The sequence below is a fragment of the Megalops cyprinoides genome, chromosome 2, assembly GCF_013368585.1.
Source record: "Megalops cyprinoides isolate fMegCyp1 chromosome 2, fMegCyp1.pri, whole genome shotgun sequence".
Taxonomy (NCBI): Eukaryota; Metazoa; Chordata; class Actinopteri; order Elopiformes; family Megalopidae; genus Megalops; species Megalops cyprinoides.
In genome coordinates, this window is record NC_050584.1 from 43,819,072 (window position 1) to 43,836,805 (window position 17,734).

Here is a 17,734-nt window from a genome sequence, read left to right on the forward strand (position 1 = left end):
CAACTTGAACTCCTTGAACAAGGGGCGGCTAGGGTCAGCCAGGATTGACTGGGCCTTCTTCAAAGTCCTGACCTTGTACAGATTAGTTAACTCATTCAGGGTTGTACCTGCAATTTTGCTGCACATTTTGATGATACCCTGCAATCTGTTCCTATTTTTGAGACAGGTGGAAAAGGGTAGAAAAACGGGAATACTCGGTAATTATTTACAAAAAAAAACATTGTACACAAAATAAACAGACAAAACAAGAAAAACTAAGCTTGCTTGGCTATATCTGATAATCAGCTCCAAGTCTCGCAATCCCCACCTTTCTCAGCAAACTACTCCCCCAGAGCTTTAAAGCCCCCTGGTTATAAGGGCGTAGCTCCTCCCACTAGCTGCCTTCCACTTCTCAAAAATCAATTAACACAACAAAACAGAAAATAATAAAACAATACATAACAAACATGGCCATGAATTAAATAATAAACAATCGAAAACCAAAGAATAACAAAGGAGGTACTAAACGCAAATAATAACTAACAATTATAAATCTGTATATTTCCCCCTTGAAACAAACAAACAATTGGTAGTACCCACTACTCCCCCTGCAGAAATACTACCTGGCCCCCCCCACTTCCTGTTTGGCAGTGGATGAAATAAACAGCCAGGTAAATATTGGTTCCCGTTTCTTTTGCTACCTTTTTAAAAGTTAAATTAACTAATAAACATTTTTAAAAATGTTTTTGTTGCTCCGTTGTCTTTTATAATGTGTATATGTATTTTTACCCACTGTTGTTAAAATATAAGTGCATAGTTATTTGTAACACTAATACCGCTGTACTAACAGGCCTTATTCAGCACAGGTTAGCGGGCTCTTTAAGTGGCTGCATTAGCAACAAACACAGTTAGTTAACACACTACACAGATGATACACGCAATACAAACACACACTTAATACAAATGTTGTTTAGCTGCTGGGAAGATGTAAAAAGTGTTGTGTTGCGATGTTCATGTTTTGCGCGTCTGTAATAGTGTACGTCTCAGTCTCCTCGCGGCGCTAGACCGTGACATTTCCCCCTCCTTCTCCTGATGTCACTGGAGGCATCCTTGAGAGAAAGTCTGCTGTACAGTTCTGGGACCCTGCTCTGTACAGGACCTCAAAGTTCAAATGGCAATACAGTACATGGCAAGCAACCCTCGGGTTATCCTGGCATTGGTGACCCTCATATGCCCCAGCCACGACAATGCCCGGTGGTCAGTCTCTAAAATGAACCTCCTACCTAGCAGGCAGTAACGAAAGGAGTCCAATGCCTATTTAATAGCCAGGCACTCCTCCTCCACAGTTGAATATTTTGACTCATGTGGAAGGAGTTTCCGGCTGATGTAAGCAATGGGCTGTAACTGTCCCGGCTCCCGTTGCAACAGCATGGCCCCAAGACCATGCTCTGATGCATCCGTCTGCAGAGTAAAAGTTTTTCCAAAGTCTGGACTCTGCAGAATTGGTTCCTAACAAAGAGAGTCTTTCAGGTCCTGGAAAGCCAACTCGCATCCAGAAGTCCATCCTATTCCATCCTAAGTCAACCCTATTGGGCTTGTCTTTTTTAGTAAGAGAAGTGAGGATAGCTGCTCTGGCTGAAAAGTTGTGGATAAAACGTCTGTACTACTCCACCAGCCCCAAGAATGACCACACTTCTTGGTTGTTGGCCGCTCAGCAGTTTTAATAGCCTGTTTCCCATCCTCACTCTCTCTGTAGAATAAACCTTTTTCAAGAATAAAATGTTCCTTCCCTCAGAAATTACTGTTGCTCTCCCCAGCTTGCTTGAAACAGTTAGCTAAAGTCGGGTCATTCTTCTGTAGAGTGTCAGCATCCGTCAGGTCTGGCTCTGCCTCCTGCTCAGTCTCCACAGCTGCTTGTAACATCGCCTCCCAGCCTGCTGTCTACGCCTCTCATACCTCTCCTCCCGTGTTGGTCTAGCCTCCACAACAATGTCCTCCCCATTAAAAGGCATAAGCTGTAGCGTGTCCTGTGTCTGGTGTTCCCATAGCCTGACTGATCTGTTGTGCCTGAGCTCTAGTAACAACCCCACACCAAGCCGTCTGTTGCACTTAGTCAGGTAGAATGGGCATGTCAGTACCAAGCAGGATGGGATACAGCAATTCCCTTGCTACACCTACCTTCATGAGGTAGACCTGTTTATTAACCTCAATGTACACTTCAACTGTAATTCTGCTCTTGCCGCGCTCCTCTACATTTTCTGAAATGTGACCATAGAACTGTGTTGGCCTTATTGAAAAAGGTATGCAAGGCATTGATTCTTATAGATTTATAGATCTTATAGATTTGTTAAGAATATCACTTTAACCTTCTGCTGAGTCCTCAGGGAGCCAGCCCTCACCAAATAGTGACTGTTTACTTATTGCAGAACAAGAAACTGGTGTTTGGTGAATGCAGTAGCTAGAGTTAATGTGCAGTTCCTCGTGGTGGAAGACCTTTTTCCTGAAATTCACAATGCCTCAGAAACCTCAAACAGGAGACTCTTATCTTTGTCCCTCTTTAAAAAGAATGCTTTGTTTTTTTTTTTTTTTCCGGTCAACCTTTGTGCTTCTCCAACGGTACCTCAGCTTTATTACACCCTGTTTGTCACATTTCACTTCCGTTAAATAAGCTTAATATTTTACTTGGCAGTGTTATTTGTATTCATGAATTGTGCTGATTACACTGTTTGATGCCACTGCTGTATCAGAGATTAAGGTTTCTTTCACTACTACTTTTGGCAAAACTACTGGGGAAAAAAAACAGAACAAAAACGTTTGGGCAGATTATGACAATTCTAAAGCTCATTTGAATACTAACTGCTAAATACTGATATACACTACTCACAAAAAGTTAGGGATATTTGGCTTTCGGGTGAAATTTCAGGATGAACCTAAAATGCACTATAACCTTTACAGGTGAACTTAATTTGACCTTCTCTAAACTTTTGAATGCACATGTCCAACTGTTCAATGTTTCAGTACTTTTTGCACAACTTGCTGTTCTCTAACAAGGAGCTGAACGGCAAAATTCACAACAGGTGTTTGATCCATGAATCGACCAATACATTTCCTGGTTCAATTAGAATTGGTATTTAAACAGTCCTCTACATCATGCTGTTCACATTTTGACATCATGGGACCAAGACGACACCTAACAATTGATCAACAGTACCGCGCCATTGCGAGGCTTCAAACAGGATGTTCTCAGAGGGAAGTGGCCACTAAGCTTAGAGTGTCACAGAGTGTCATCAGCAGGTTGCAACAGAGATACAGAGAGACTGGAAGAGTCACAGAAAGGCATAGAAGTGGACGTCCTTTGGCCACATCCCACACTGATGACCGTTTCATTGTGAACAGTGCCCTGCGGAACCGGATGATGAATGCCACTCAACTCCAGGCACATTTAAGGGAGGTGAGAGGCACCCAAGTGTCACGTCAGACCATTCGAAACCGTTTACATCAGCGTGGTCTGCATGCTAGACGACCTGCAAGGGTACCTGACCACACCACCAGGCACAGGCGTCATAGTCTTGCATGGGCCAGGCAGCATTTACGCTGGACGAGGGACCAGTGGGCCTCAGTGCTGTTCTCTGATGAAAGTTGATTCACGTTGAGCAGAAATGATGGCCGCCAATGATGTTGGAGACGTCAAGGAGAGTGCTATGCATCAGCCACTGTTGTCACCAGACGAGCCTTTGGTGGTGGTGGTGTTACAGTGTGGGCAGCTGTGTCTAGTCAATACAGAACTGTGAATGGTACAGTGACAAGCCCATACTACCTGAATAACATCATTAATCCAGTCATTGTGCCCCTGCATGAACAACACAGGCCTAATTTCATCTTCATGGACGACAATGCTCCAGCTCATCGAGGTCACATCATTAGGGAACGGCTGCTGTAGACTGGGATACCTCAAATGGAGTGGCCTGCACTTTCTCCAGACCTGAATCCCATAGAAAACCTATGGGATCAGCTGAGTTGCCATGTAGAGGCTCGTAACTCTGTACCCCAGAACCTCAATGACCTGAGGGCCGCCCTTCAAGAAGAGTGGGATGCCATGCCTCAGCAGACAATAAGTCGACTTGTGAACAGCATGAGATGTCATTGTCAAGCTGTAATTGATGCTCAAGGGCACAGGACAAGTTATTGAGACATTGACATTTTTTGTTGTGGTATACCCACCACTGTTGTGGGCTTTTGTTTCAATAAATTGTTTGAGATGAGAAAATCACCATTGCATGCTTCTACTTAAATGCCCTACTTTCATGATATAATATCACTGTAGCATGAACTTTGTACATTTTCCATAAATTTCACCCCGAAAGACAAATATCCCTAACTTTTTGTGAGTAGTGTACTTACTAATCCAAAACAAGCAGACTGAAAACAATTTTATTAACATTGCAATAATTGATGTGATTTCTTAGATTGTACTTTGACCTGGATGTTACTTATTCCAGATGCTAACCTGGACATTACTTTAGATTATTACTTTTCTGAGTAACACAACACTGAAGATGCCAAGTATGTCATGCGATCATTTGTTGTGATCTGTTCTTTTGCAATTTAAGCAGTTTTGCATTTTGGAATGAACATTAGAAGACAAATTAACATTTGGTTACCTCTGTTATTCAATGTAGAGTGCTCAGGCTCTGATATATTATTACTATTGTTGTTAGTATTATTATTACTATTACTATTGTATTGTACTTTGAAATAACATTCCTTTGGCATAATAGCAAAACACAAACATCCCAGGTTTATCAAACTGTAAAAATGTAAAAAAGTCATATTCATTGCAATATGGGGATACAATTTTATATTGTAACATTTTCTGAAATAACTACACTTGTTTTTCCACAAAATCATTTATTCAAGGAAAATAATGCATCACAAAGGCCCTGAGATGGAAAAAAAACCTTAATTTTTTTTTTAATAAACAATCAAAAACTCCATACACAGTGCAAATGAGATATGGAAATTTTTCTTCATTGTTTTCCAGCATAAATACGATAATCCTATTCTAGAGCTGTGTCCCAATCTCCACCATGTTTTTGCAAAGTCATGAAAAATATTCAGTGTCCCCATAATTAACTTGTGCATGGGGCAGTAATTTTGGAAATGAGGGTAATGGTAAGAATTTTGCATTCGCATTGTTTACATTCAGCTGAGAATCCAAACAAGAGTGTAACAGACCAGTGTCACGTTGGGGAAGATGAACTTCCACATTTCAAGTCAGGTTCATGTATTCCATGCCACATGATGTAGATTTGATGGGGCAGAAATCTGTGTACCAAGATAATCTCCCGGTAATAACAAGGGTCATATGCATCAGCTATCTGAGACGGAACATGAAGTCCAGCAGTCCTAACTCCAAAATGGGAAACAGGCTCCAGTCCAGCCTTTTCCAGACACATGCCCATGTAGACATCATCAATGGGCAAGAGGTTGATGTTGTGGGACATGTTGTATATGACTGTAGCTGTAAAGCCAGAAAGTAAGAAGCCCCCTCCACCACAGTATGGGGGATATGAGTTGGATTCTTGAACCTGAACAGGGACAAAATACTTGCTCCCAGATTCTCTGATGGGTCCCACATAGCGGATGAGGTGGCCCACAAAGAGGTGCTTACTGCCATCATTGTCACTTAGGCTTTGAAGGTATTCCACCATGTTGTCGGTGTTGGCGAAGATGTCATCGTCACCGTTCAGGAGGAAGCGGGCCTGAGGACAGCTCTTCTCCATCCACTCTAAGAAAAGGATCTGCTTGAGGGTGAGGTTGAAGAACGAGTCATTGAAGTCCCACTGCAGAATATCATGGTGTTCACGGTTCTCAAGACGCATCATCTTATTTAGCCTCTGTTTCTCAATACCTGTGCCCGTTGTGCCAGAGATAAATACTCGGCGAATCCACACCCCATTCTGCAGCCGTTCCTTTGCCCAGGTCTTCCTTAGTACCTCACGACGATCATAGTTCCAAGGAGAACTCTTTATCACCAACAGCAGAAAGACATCTGCTGATTCACGTGGTGTTCTCCCACACTTCCCAGGCACATTAAGCAGCATTGGGAAATGCCGGCAGTGCCGATAAAAGAGGAAGCTCTGGATGTGTCCTGGAAGAGTGGCAAATCCTTCTATATTGGCAGCAGAGGCATTCCGTTCACAAGGTGGGTGGGTGTACTGGTCTTTACTTTCTGTCGTGGGATTTGTGGACACTCGGCTCTTAAATGCTTTCCTTGCATTGCTTTGGGCACTGCCTGCCTGTGAAACTGTAGATGGGTCATCTTTGTTGAGAATTATGACCAAGCAGATTGTTCCGATGACAAGTAAAGCAATAGGCTCAAAATTACGGGATCCTCTCATCTCTCCACCTGTAAAACAAGACAAATATGTGATACGCAAGAAAAATAACAGTAAATCAGCAATGCTCACTTTCCCATATCAGTTTATCCAGTTTAGTTCCAGATTTAGTTGTAGCAACTAAAGAGTTTTCAGGTTCAAAAGAATTTTGGGTCTATGAATCTCATACCAAGTCTGACAGTTCACATAAGCATACTCAATACTAACACATATATGAACTGTTGATAATAAATAAGTTTTTTTTATTAAAATATGGAGGCCAGACCATTGCTCATTGTGAAGCCAAGCTGATAGCAAGAACTTACAATCTAGGAAAGCACAGACTACAAACAATGGGTGGTTTTCCATCAAATAATGGGGAAAAGGATAAATGATGATGTTACATATGACAATAGTATCTTTTTAAACCGTGACGAGTAGACTTCAAAACTGGAATTTTAAACTCTTTAACAGTTCATTAAAATTTCTAAGACAGGAGCCTAATGTTTTTAGGAAATCTTAAATGACAGTCACACTGAACATGACCATATGTCACTGAGTTTATGTAGTTATTTTTATTTACGTTAATATATCTACTCCTACACACTTCTATGTGTTGGATACAAATTATATTGTTAGACAAGACAATACAAAGGACAAAGCTTTTGTAAAAGATGCTTATTTTGTCCAGTGATTTACAGATGTCCTGGACACTCAACTGCTTCGAGTTTTTCTTGAATCCATCTCATTCAGAACGGTTTACATATCTGAGAAAATATATTTGTTTTTCTTCTGGCTGCATAATACCCATATACCTGTGACTTGAAAATCAGAATGCTTTTACATGGAATTTCCTGGGAACTTGCTTCCACTAATTACAGGCAGAAGGAGGGTTAGAATGAAATGGGTGCTCTTGCATATTCATGAATCTGACTTTTTCATTCAAGTTTCGTCCGACTCTTTCCCAAGAAGAACACATATTCAATTCTATGAACATTTGATCATTGAGGCCCAATGTTTTTTTAAAACACTATTATTCTATTTATTTATATAATATTTATTTATTCTATTTATTCTAGTCTATAGACGATATTGACTACATAAATCAATGCTCCATTGTAACGGCATTCATTTCAGGTCATATTTTGCACTGGTATTAAAAGTGTGCATGAGCAATTTTTAAAACCACTGAATTAAGTGTCATATTTTCAATGAATTGACTGTTAAATACAATTGTGTCTGTTGGTCTGTCTGTCTGCCCAGCAGGCTCAGAATGGACTCTTCTTCTCTAGCTTTGTGCTTCTCATTTTAAACCAGTGAACACCCATTTCTTTCCTGGTGTTTTTTTTCCATTACTATAGAATGAGAACTACACTATGACCAATGTCAACATTTTATGTAATTATCTTTTCTGAAAGACAGCAAATATTTGTAGGCAACATGTTTAAAAGTGTCTAGAATAAAAAGTAATTCTCACAGCAAAAAAAAAAAGTATATATACATATACATACATATATATATATATATATATATATATATATATATATAGTGGCTTAAAGCTTGCATCAAACAAAACCTAGACATATATTTAAACCAAACCTGTCACATTCATTAACTACAATATTCAATGTTCATTTAATATTGCTCTCAAGTATATACAATACTGAAACTCAGTCACAAGTGTTGTGTGTGTATTGTTGATTCAATACTGGCTCAGCATCTCAGTGGCCATTGGGTCACCACTGGAGCAGTGGAATCTGACCTTTAAGGCCAGAGAGAAGGATACACAACCACATTTGGGCAGTGTGTGAATGAATCCTTGGGGATTTTCCGTGACTGCAAACAAGCTTGCAGACACGACCCTTGCAAGAGGGTGACTGTGGCCTCACTTACAATTCTAAAATGCACAAATTCTGTTTGGTGGGAGCACAGGGTGCATACTAGCTCCTGATATGTGTGTGCATGTGAACAAACACATGACACCAGGGCTGTTGCTGGCCATCAATGACAAGCCAAAAGTAGTGTGTGAACAAGCCCTTAAGACAATGATATTCTACTTCATTTACAATACATGCCCTATACAGTTTATGGAGGCTGGAGCAGTTTTTATTCACACACACACACACACACACACATGCACGCACAGACACACACACACACAATTTGCAGAAAAACTAACCATTTTCCATTACCTACTACGCAATACCTATAAAGTAAAAAAAAAAAAACATTCACCACAGGATACCACTCATTCCATCCTCCAAATATTTGGATCATGCTTTTCCTTATGGAAAATGTATGTTTTTCTTTCATTTAAATTTAAAATCTCTTTATTACCATTTTCTAAACAAAGAGCATAGATGAAGTGCTATTTAAATACACTGCGCAAAACCAACCAAAAACAAGAACAACGGAAAACCATTAAAAAAGCTTCACTCAGCGTGTTCTGTATGTCACTCTGACTTCCTCTTCCTCTTTTACTTCACACAGCATATTTTCCCACTTGGTGTTAAACTAAAAAAGACAGTTCTGCATTGTGGATCTTGAAAAGAGGTAGTATGTGACCAAAAAGGTTAATTCATCTAATTCTTAACCTCAGACACAAAGCATGTTTTTGAAAAACATTTAACCAGCCTTGATGCATCCTATTCTCTGTGAGAGGAAGGAACTGGGAGAGCTCTGACATGACAAACAGATTTAAGGAGTACTTCAAGCTCAACATCAAGCAATTTGACCAGCTGCTTCAGAAGACTACTCCAAGAATCTACATTTACATTTTTTTTTACATTTATTTATTTAGCAGATGCTTTTATCCAAAGCGATATATAAAAGTGCATACAATAAGTATAGTGACAGTACGGGGACAGGATGTATACAGTTCTACAATGAGTTCTCAGCTGAGAGCAGTCTGTTTGAGGACGCAGTACTAGCCAATTTATACAACTACAGGTTATATAGGGCAACTAACAAGTCCAACTCCAACTCCAAATTCAAAACAGCGAGATGAGTGCCTGCGTAAAGGCGGTACTGATGTTGCTGAAGCCAGATGGGATAGCCCGGTGGGAGAGTTCATGCTTGAGCCAAAGAGGGAAGACTTGGAGGCTACTGTGCTTTCCACATTGTGTGGGTGCCATAGATGGCAAACACGTAATCATCAAGGCCCCAGCGAACTGTGGTTCCCAGTTTTTTTTTTTTATTATTACAAGGGACAATTCTCAATTGTCCTCTTGGCTGTGGTGGCTGCAAATGACCTTTTCCAGGTCGTGGACCCCTCCTGTCAGTGTATTTTCAACTTCCACCTGTCCAACACTTGGAGAATTGAACAGAATGCCTTTGGCATAATGGCATCCCAGGTTTGGGTCTACCCACTGGGTAATCATGCTAAGCCCAGAAAGTGCAGAGACGCCCTTGAGGTAACCCCAAACCTGGCTGCAGCAGGGGACACCTCAGCACTCCAACCTGTACAACGGCTGGGCAGTAACTCTGCCTCACAACAGGTCCTGTCAGCAAGCGAGCTGTACAGAGTACTTCAACTCACCAGCTAGTGCCATACCATGGCAGAACATCCACTGAAGCACCACCATACTTGCTTACCTGCTGCCTTATCTTTGAGCACATGTTGGTCTCCATAAAAACAAAGGCTTTTTTAAAAACTACTCAGGAGTATGACAAAAAGCCTGTATTCCACTGTGTGAATGTATCACGTGTATCTGTATACCTATATTCATTGATGAACAGGTAACAAGAAATATTAGTAATAAATAAAACCAGTGAAATTAGCTATATCATTACAGGCCTTCCTTTCCTGCCTTGATTTGGTATTTGGTGAGTATAATGTGTGTCTGTGCGCGCGTGCACGTGCATAGTCACATGTGAACGTGGCCTGCTGTTTTTAACTGTAAATAACAGTTTCCCCAGACTGTATTTAGGCTCTAGTTTCCATTTAGTTTCGCTTTAATATGTAGATTTATCAGTGAAGGAATATTCAATCAAAGATGTTTCAGCAGTTGTATTGTACCTCCCTTTTAAGTCACTTTGGATAAAAGCATCTGCAAAATGAATAAATGGAAATGTAAACATAAAAGGCAAGATTGTGATGAATTTGTAAATAATTTTGTTGAAGCATAATGGACCATTCTAATTTGCTATGACCTATTTTGTAATCATTTAACTAAATGATTATTGAAATGCAAACTTTATTCTTCCAGACAGCAATAGCCTACATATCGAGGACCAGCAAGTAATAGGTGAGATCAAGAAAACTAAATCATCTTCATCAACTAGCTTGATGTTCAGTTACTTCAGCAAAAGGTTACAAGCATAACAAATACGTCATAATGGAATAATTTTATGGCATTACATTTTGGGAAAAAAAGGCGAGAAAATTTCTGTTTTAACACGTATGTCTAACTGAACTTCACTTCACCTCTCTAGCGGCATACGCCGCAGTGCAGGTGCTAAGCTGCTCACAAAATTGTCCATCTCACCCCAAGTAGCGCTTAACACCAACATGGCCTCTCTCAAAAAAGCACCCATGTCTCCTTCCTGATTCTGATATGATGAAGCCTTTTTTTGTTTTCTCCTCTGGGGCCTGGATGGTGTTGCTGCCTGCTGCACTCTAGGGTCTGTGCTCTCCTGCATGCTGGATGGTATTGTTGCTGGCTGTGTGGTGGCACCAGTACTTGACACTGAAAGCTGTCTGTTCTAGTCTGGGGCCAAATGGGATGCTAAGGGGACTGTTTACCTGACTAGGAACATTTCTACTTTTTGATCCCTGATCTGTTGATATGGTTTTAAAGAAGTCATTATTGTCAAAGCATTTCCAGTTTTTTTAGGCCCTCCAGTTGACCTGCTTCATTTGTTCTTCCTCCCTGGCTTCCTTTATGTATACATCTCTCAGTCTGTATTATTTCTTTTTACAGGCATCCTCTGCAAAACATGCAGAAATTAAACAATTTTTGCCTATTAATAACAATATGTGTTACAGCAAGGCAACAACCATTGATGAGATGGGTCCGAAATCATGTTAAAAGATGCAATTAAATGCTTACTTTACTTGTTTACAATATCACAAATGAATATAATGACCATGACATACTTCATCATTTGCATGCATGGGCGCTGTTAGGGGGGAAAAGCGGTAACAATTCTAGGGGCCCAGCATTGCCAGGGGGCCCTCGGAGGAGGTCACTAATATATTTTACCATATATACGTTCTTTTTTTTTTTTAATCATTATGTTCTGTCATAGGGCCCAGAATCTCTAGCCACACCCCTGTTTGCATGGTATGCAATTTTATAGCAGACAACCTTGACAAGCATCACAATGTTTTCAATTAAAATCAATAAAAAGTTTCAAAGGTGATATAGCAAAAAGAAGACTGAATCCTCCGATCACCTTTAGGTGCTGGATTTTGAAACTAAATATTTCTGGAATTTTGCAACGTTCGCTAGCTAACTACACATCCGCTGCAAACATCTAGATAGCTAGCTAAAGTTACCAACATATCAATGTAAACAGGTGACATCATCCACGACATCATTTTTGGTGACAGTGCTTTCAGTGCGATTCACGTCTCGCTTGCAAAATCAAAAACAATTGTTGACATGCTACTTGGTGCAAGCGATGGTTAATTTTTGTTGAAATAATACATTTATTTGCAGTGACCATCCATTCCTGACTCATAGCTAACTGTTACCTATGTAGCATTTCTCCGATTAAACAGTTCGCCAGTCGACAGTTGCTCAATATTGGACAGACGTACGCCATCAAAATCAGGGATTCCTAGATTTTTACACTTGCCTGACGTGCTTCATTGAGTAACGCGAATTCGCAGGTAAAACTTCACCAAAGCAGGACTCGGAAGGAATGCAACTGGATGAATTCGCTTCACTACTGGACGCGAATGGTTTATTCGCCTTTCTTCTGTTTCTGAACTGACGAGTGTATTTCATCAGTTGTGGAAGTAGTGTCCGGTGTTCTACTAGGTCAGGTAAGTTTTACTGTCGATAGGCAATTAGTGCTAAGAACATTATTTTAAGCTACTACTCTGGCTTTGCAAGTACATCCTGTAGCTTTTTACATCGTTTTGTAAGCTGTATTAGTTTGTTCGTTGCGTGTTGACTGTTTTGATAATTAGCTGGGCGTGGAAGTTTCGGTCGCAGTGCTATTTAGTTAGAGGCTGTCCGAGCAGATAATTAGAAGAGTATCTCCACAGCTGCATTATTAAGTAACCGTAGTATTTACAAAGGGTAACGTCACAGCGGCAGCCTCGGTTAGACGAAGACACGGGAAATTCTCTGTACTCCATTTGTCTCCTCAGAAAAATGGAACAACACATTGAAATGTTTTTTTAAGTCCTTTCAAAATACATTTGAATGTATGAATATTATATGCAATCCTTTATTAAATCAATCAAAATACTATAACTCCCATTAATAATTTTGGATTGTCACCTAAATTGCTAGCGTTGGGTGTGCTACAATACTGTGGTGCACACTTAACACTGTTAACTCTTGATTCATGTTAATTACTGAATAATTGCCATTGTTTAGCTCCAATGCCATGACCCATTGTCTCATCTGAAACTTGCCTGATATCAGATGATCACCATCTTAATCATAGGTTTTTTGCATTCATGTTGTTTCTCCTTCATCCTTCATGATGCCTTCCTTGTCTTCCTTGTAATCTACAGTGTTCACTGGAATGTCCAGTTTCTCAGCTACCTCTGTGTAGTTCAGGGCCATGCACAGAATTTCTGGGGGGGGGGTACATTTCAAAAACAGCATGCATCAGCACTCGTCATTCTGACAGGAAAGGGCACTTTTGGCTTTAGGATGCCTGCTCTTAGGAATAATATGGTAAGGCTTAAGATTCCAGTGTCTGTCCTCTTCCTACCATGTCAACTGTTCAGTTTTCATCAAAATATTTCAAATGGTAGGTAGTTAACACAAGATACAAGTTTTGTTGCATTTACATTATTAGTTTTTTTCTTACTGTGCACCTTTGTGCTGAATTTAGAGAGATGTAGGAAATAAGTCAAAAATGACTCATAAGATGATTGCTTGATTCTTACACATGGAATATTTAAACAGCTTAAGTATAGGAATGATTCTGAATGATAAGGAATGATAACTAAGTTAAACAGCCTAAACTGTACAACTGTACAATTTCCACAAAGGTATGAACATTAGATTTATACAGCTAGCTTGTGTGCAACCACTATGAGAAGAAACCTAGCTTGCCATTTAAAAATTTGGTGTATTTACTACCACTAATACAAGATATTGTGGCCAAAACAGTTAGAAGCTCATACAGCAGCTAACTGCTAGCCAGGTAAATGGTAAACAAAGAGAAGCAAAAGCCTAGCTTGCTAGTTACTGTTGCTAGTAACAGTAGAAGCAGGATGGTATTTAATGTGACCATTTTAAAAATTTGTCAACCAGCAATTTCATGTTATATTTGAGAGTGAAAATGAGTCAAAATATAACACTACACAATTCAGTGTCATGCTGAATGTGTAGTGTGTAGTGCTGTTATGGCCAGCAGTCTTCATGAATCTAACCAGGATTTTCATTCAACTTGGAACTTAAATGCACAATTGGTTTCTTGCAGAAGTAAACAATTAAATGTTTTCCATTGTTTGTATGTGAGGATAATACTGACATTGGTTATTGATCAATAGGTTTTGAGAAAATATATACTTCAGATTGAAAGGAGTGCACAAGCAAGGGGCAGGGTAGCTTGTGGACAGTATTATTTTGTTTCAGTGGCCACAACTCTATTCACAGTTAGCAATGCCTAAGGTAAATTCCAAGATAAATGCTATTGCCTAGCTAGAGAGGTGATACAGCTCATTTACTAGCGTGTTTATAAGTTCATTTTAACATATTTTTACTTTGATTGGTGTAAAATAAATTGATTGGTTGTTACCACAAATATTAAACCAGCTGACTACCAGTATTCCAACTGCTTGACAAAGCGCAGAGAATCAGGTCCAGAAATTGGCCGAAATTGCCCTTTCACACATGTAGCACACAACAGGAGATTGTCCGTGACAGACGCGTTCTCACCTACAGGAAATACTCCGGTTTGGTTTAGGTGAGGGGCGGCGCCTGGGTAGAGCGTGCAGCAGGCAGGACAGGATGCAAAAACTATGCTGCAGAAATCGCAGTGGCTGTATTCAAAACCGCCTACTGCATACTGTGTACTGCGTACTACACAAGTATATACTGTATACTGCATGCTATTTTTCAGTGTAGTACCAAGTATGCGACCATTAATAATTACATTTGTAGCATGTTACATTGTCGCTTGAAATCATTGCGAGTTTAGAAATGTCCAGATTTCCTCGTGGTATTTTCCAGTTAGACGCCACTTGCATTCTCATGAGTGAAAAGTATTGAGGAGATCACCTAAAGCATTCCCGAATTTAAGTATTTTCCGGTTTTTTCTTTTCAATGTCTTACCTTTCAGTGGTATGGGTACATAATGTGGCACGGAGGAGGAGAAGGCGAACATAGCTATTGTACTTTTGGGTAGCCTAATAAAAAATCAGACATAGCCATCCGAATGATGCTACCAGTACACATAATTTGTTATTAATTATACATTTATTATAACAAGGAGGAAAGTTTTTGTTGTTCGCTATGTAATGTTAGGTCACCAGTTCACCTATCTCACTATACCTATCACTATTACTTAGCTACAGCTTAGCTAGCTACTAATCAGATAATAAACTACTAACCAACGTTATTAATCATCGTAAGAGACAAGTTTTGGCAGTATAGCTATAGCAAACTATCTCTTTAATGATCATTGGACTCAAAATAGCATCAATTTGAACGTATCTGCAATGTCAACGAAACAGTGAAAAGCAATGTACAGGCACGCAGAAAAGAATATGAGGCAGATGTTTGTATTCTTCCAGTTTCGCGCCAGTCGCATGATAGAAAGATAGAAACGTCATCAACACATCCACTCGCTCACAGTGGATTCTCCGGAATGTTGCCTGCTCTATTCACACATGGGCTCACTCTGAGCTGAACTTTGCACTAGGGAGCTGGCAGAACGAAGTCCGTCACATGTCCGGTCCGACTGATTCAGACATTTGCGTTCTCACATACAACTCCTCCGGGTAAGGGCCAGATACGTTCCGGTGTCCAGTGCATGTGTGAAAGGGGCTTAAGACAGGACAGAATCAATGGCTGTTTGATTGGCCAAAAGACTGTCTTGCAGTTAGGACAGACCACAAACAAAAATGCAGTTGGCAGTCTGGCAACAATACTATCTGTGCAAGTTTTACAAGGGCTCCGTTTAGTAGACAACATAAGGGAAAGACAATGGTTCAGGTACTATATGGTACAGAAAATCTCTCTATTTTTCATAAATGCTTACACTCAGTTCATCTTGCCCCCTATTTTTCCCTCATAGAGTCAATTTATTCCCACAACACACTGTCTTCAAAAACTGGTAACACTGCTGCATGACAACCAAAACAGTTATTTTAATATCAAAATTACAGAAATGTTTTTGCAAATACGTTTGACTTGAAACATAATAAATAAACTTTTTTTTTTTCAGTTCTCTGTTTCAATACTCTGAAGCACGGGTCTCATTTCTGATCATGCTGCCTATGACTTTAGTTCACAAAACTGTTGAATAGACAAATAGTGTGAAATTAGGCTTATAAAGATGCATCAAAAGAGGACATATATCAAAAAATGTTATAATCTACGGCACAGTTTTCATCAAATGCCACAAATAAACAACCCTCACTAGAATTGTCTGTGAGGCCGATTGGTGAAAATCAGCATGTTCCAGTTTTCATCAATGTTACATTTTTATGCATGACATAATACATACACTCTCTAATATGCAGAAAGAAATCACTAAATGTGTCTAAACAGCACTATGCATATGAATAATTGCCAAATAAATGATTGACAATTGACTTGCTATCCTTTTCAGCACCAAATAATGGAATATTGCACTTTGAAATGCTTTATCATTTGTGGAGATCCACTGGGCAAGACTATTTGGAATTCTATATTCATGTGTCACTCCCTGCTGCAATAAGTCATGAGACCCTTTGTTCAACATACAGTCTAATCAGTATTGCAAAACAGCCAAGGTTAGTATGCAATTCACAGCCCCACCTTTGAGCCACCTTGCAGCTATAAATCCATAGTCTCAACTTCAAATGGAAACTAAGTATGGTAGACACCTGGAATATCTAAAAACATACAATCAGATTAGAAACAAACTGAATGTCACAAGCCTTCAGGTTTGTTCCACTGCAACACTGTGCTTTCAATAGTGATCAAAAACAGCAATCCCCCTATAATCTGAACTACATGCAGACTTGAAGTCAGTCAAAAAAACACGAAGTACATGGATATTTATATTTGTTTAATTTACGTTTGAACACATCAGCTTTGGAGCACATGAGCGAAACTATCATTGTTTTACATACGTACAGACACACACAATCAAAATGTAATACGTAGTTTCACTAGGGTTATAACACGAGACACAAACACTGTTTTAATTAGCTCACGTACGGCAGTTAGTAGGAACATGGTCAAAGCAAAATTACGTTTATATTTACATTTTGTTGTACATTCGCTCATGACAGGACACTGTTGGCTGAAGTTAGAGGAAACGGACATATTTGTTTTGATTTGTTTGATGCCAGTTCAGCTCACTAATACAGTGTTTTAGCATTGGAGCGTTTCTCCACTGTGCTGACATTATCCAAAACCTTCTCCGATCTTTTTCGCTAGTTTTCGGGTTAAATGTAAACATTTCCTTTTTATTCGGTCTCCTTTGCTTGACCTCTACATTATGTTCAGTAAATTTTTGGAACCTCTGTACTTCTTTGGCCCTTAATCATAATAAGTTATGTATAAACCACGTACAAAAACGCTTTCGAGCAGCAAAATCCTCTTCCTGCTATTTGCGAATGATCTTTATCACATATGTGTCATAAGAGTACTAGTTGTGGATATACTACGCTGTACAGTGGTTGCGCGATAATATAGCCTATACGAGAGTAACTGGAAAAGTCTACAAAATGTATAATTGTACATTAAGCAGTTAAATGTGCTTGAAATTCAATAAATAAATAAAAAAGTATGTCACTGGTTGGTAATTTTCTTACCTGTTATTGGTAACGCGTCTGAGCCGCTCTTATGGATTCGACCTCCCGCTGACACAAGTTTTACAGCTCACGCGTCCTAGGGCAGTTAACGATTATAGATGTACGTCCGCGAAGTTATCGATAGGGAACTCCACCCTCGCCTCAGTCGCACTTTCTTCCTGTTTCGTTTCACTTAATTAAAGATGATCGAATAACTGGTAACTATTTTAAATTGGAA

General features: G+C 39.6%; 1 protein-coding gene across 1 annotated transcript; it reads right to left on the reverse strand.

Moving 5' to 3' along the window:
* Positions 1–4,923: 4,923 nt before the first annotated feature.
* Positions 4,924–17,594, reverse strand: LOC118772970 (N-acetyllactosaminide beta-1,3-N-acetylglucosaminyltransferase 3-like). The gene is made up of 2 exons (XM_036521676.1): positions 17,518–17,594; positions 4,924–6,388 (listed from the first exon to the last, which is right to left on the reverse strand). The coding sequence occupies exon 2, from the start codon at positions 6,378–6,380 to the stop codon at positions 5,220–5,222; it is 1,161 nt and encodes a 386-aa protein (XP_036377569.1). The 5' UTR covers positions 6,381–6,388; positions 17,518–17,594; the 3' UTR covers positions 4,924–5,219.
* Positions 17,595–17,734: the final 140 nt, after the last annotated feature.

Excerpts from the sequence above, each read along its gene's own strand:
- LOC118772970 (XM_036521676.1), bottom strand. The coding sequence starts at position 6,380 with ATGAGAGGATCCCGTAATTTTGAGCCTATTGCTTTACTTGTCATCGGA.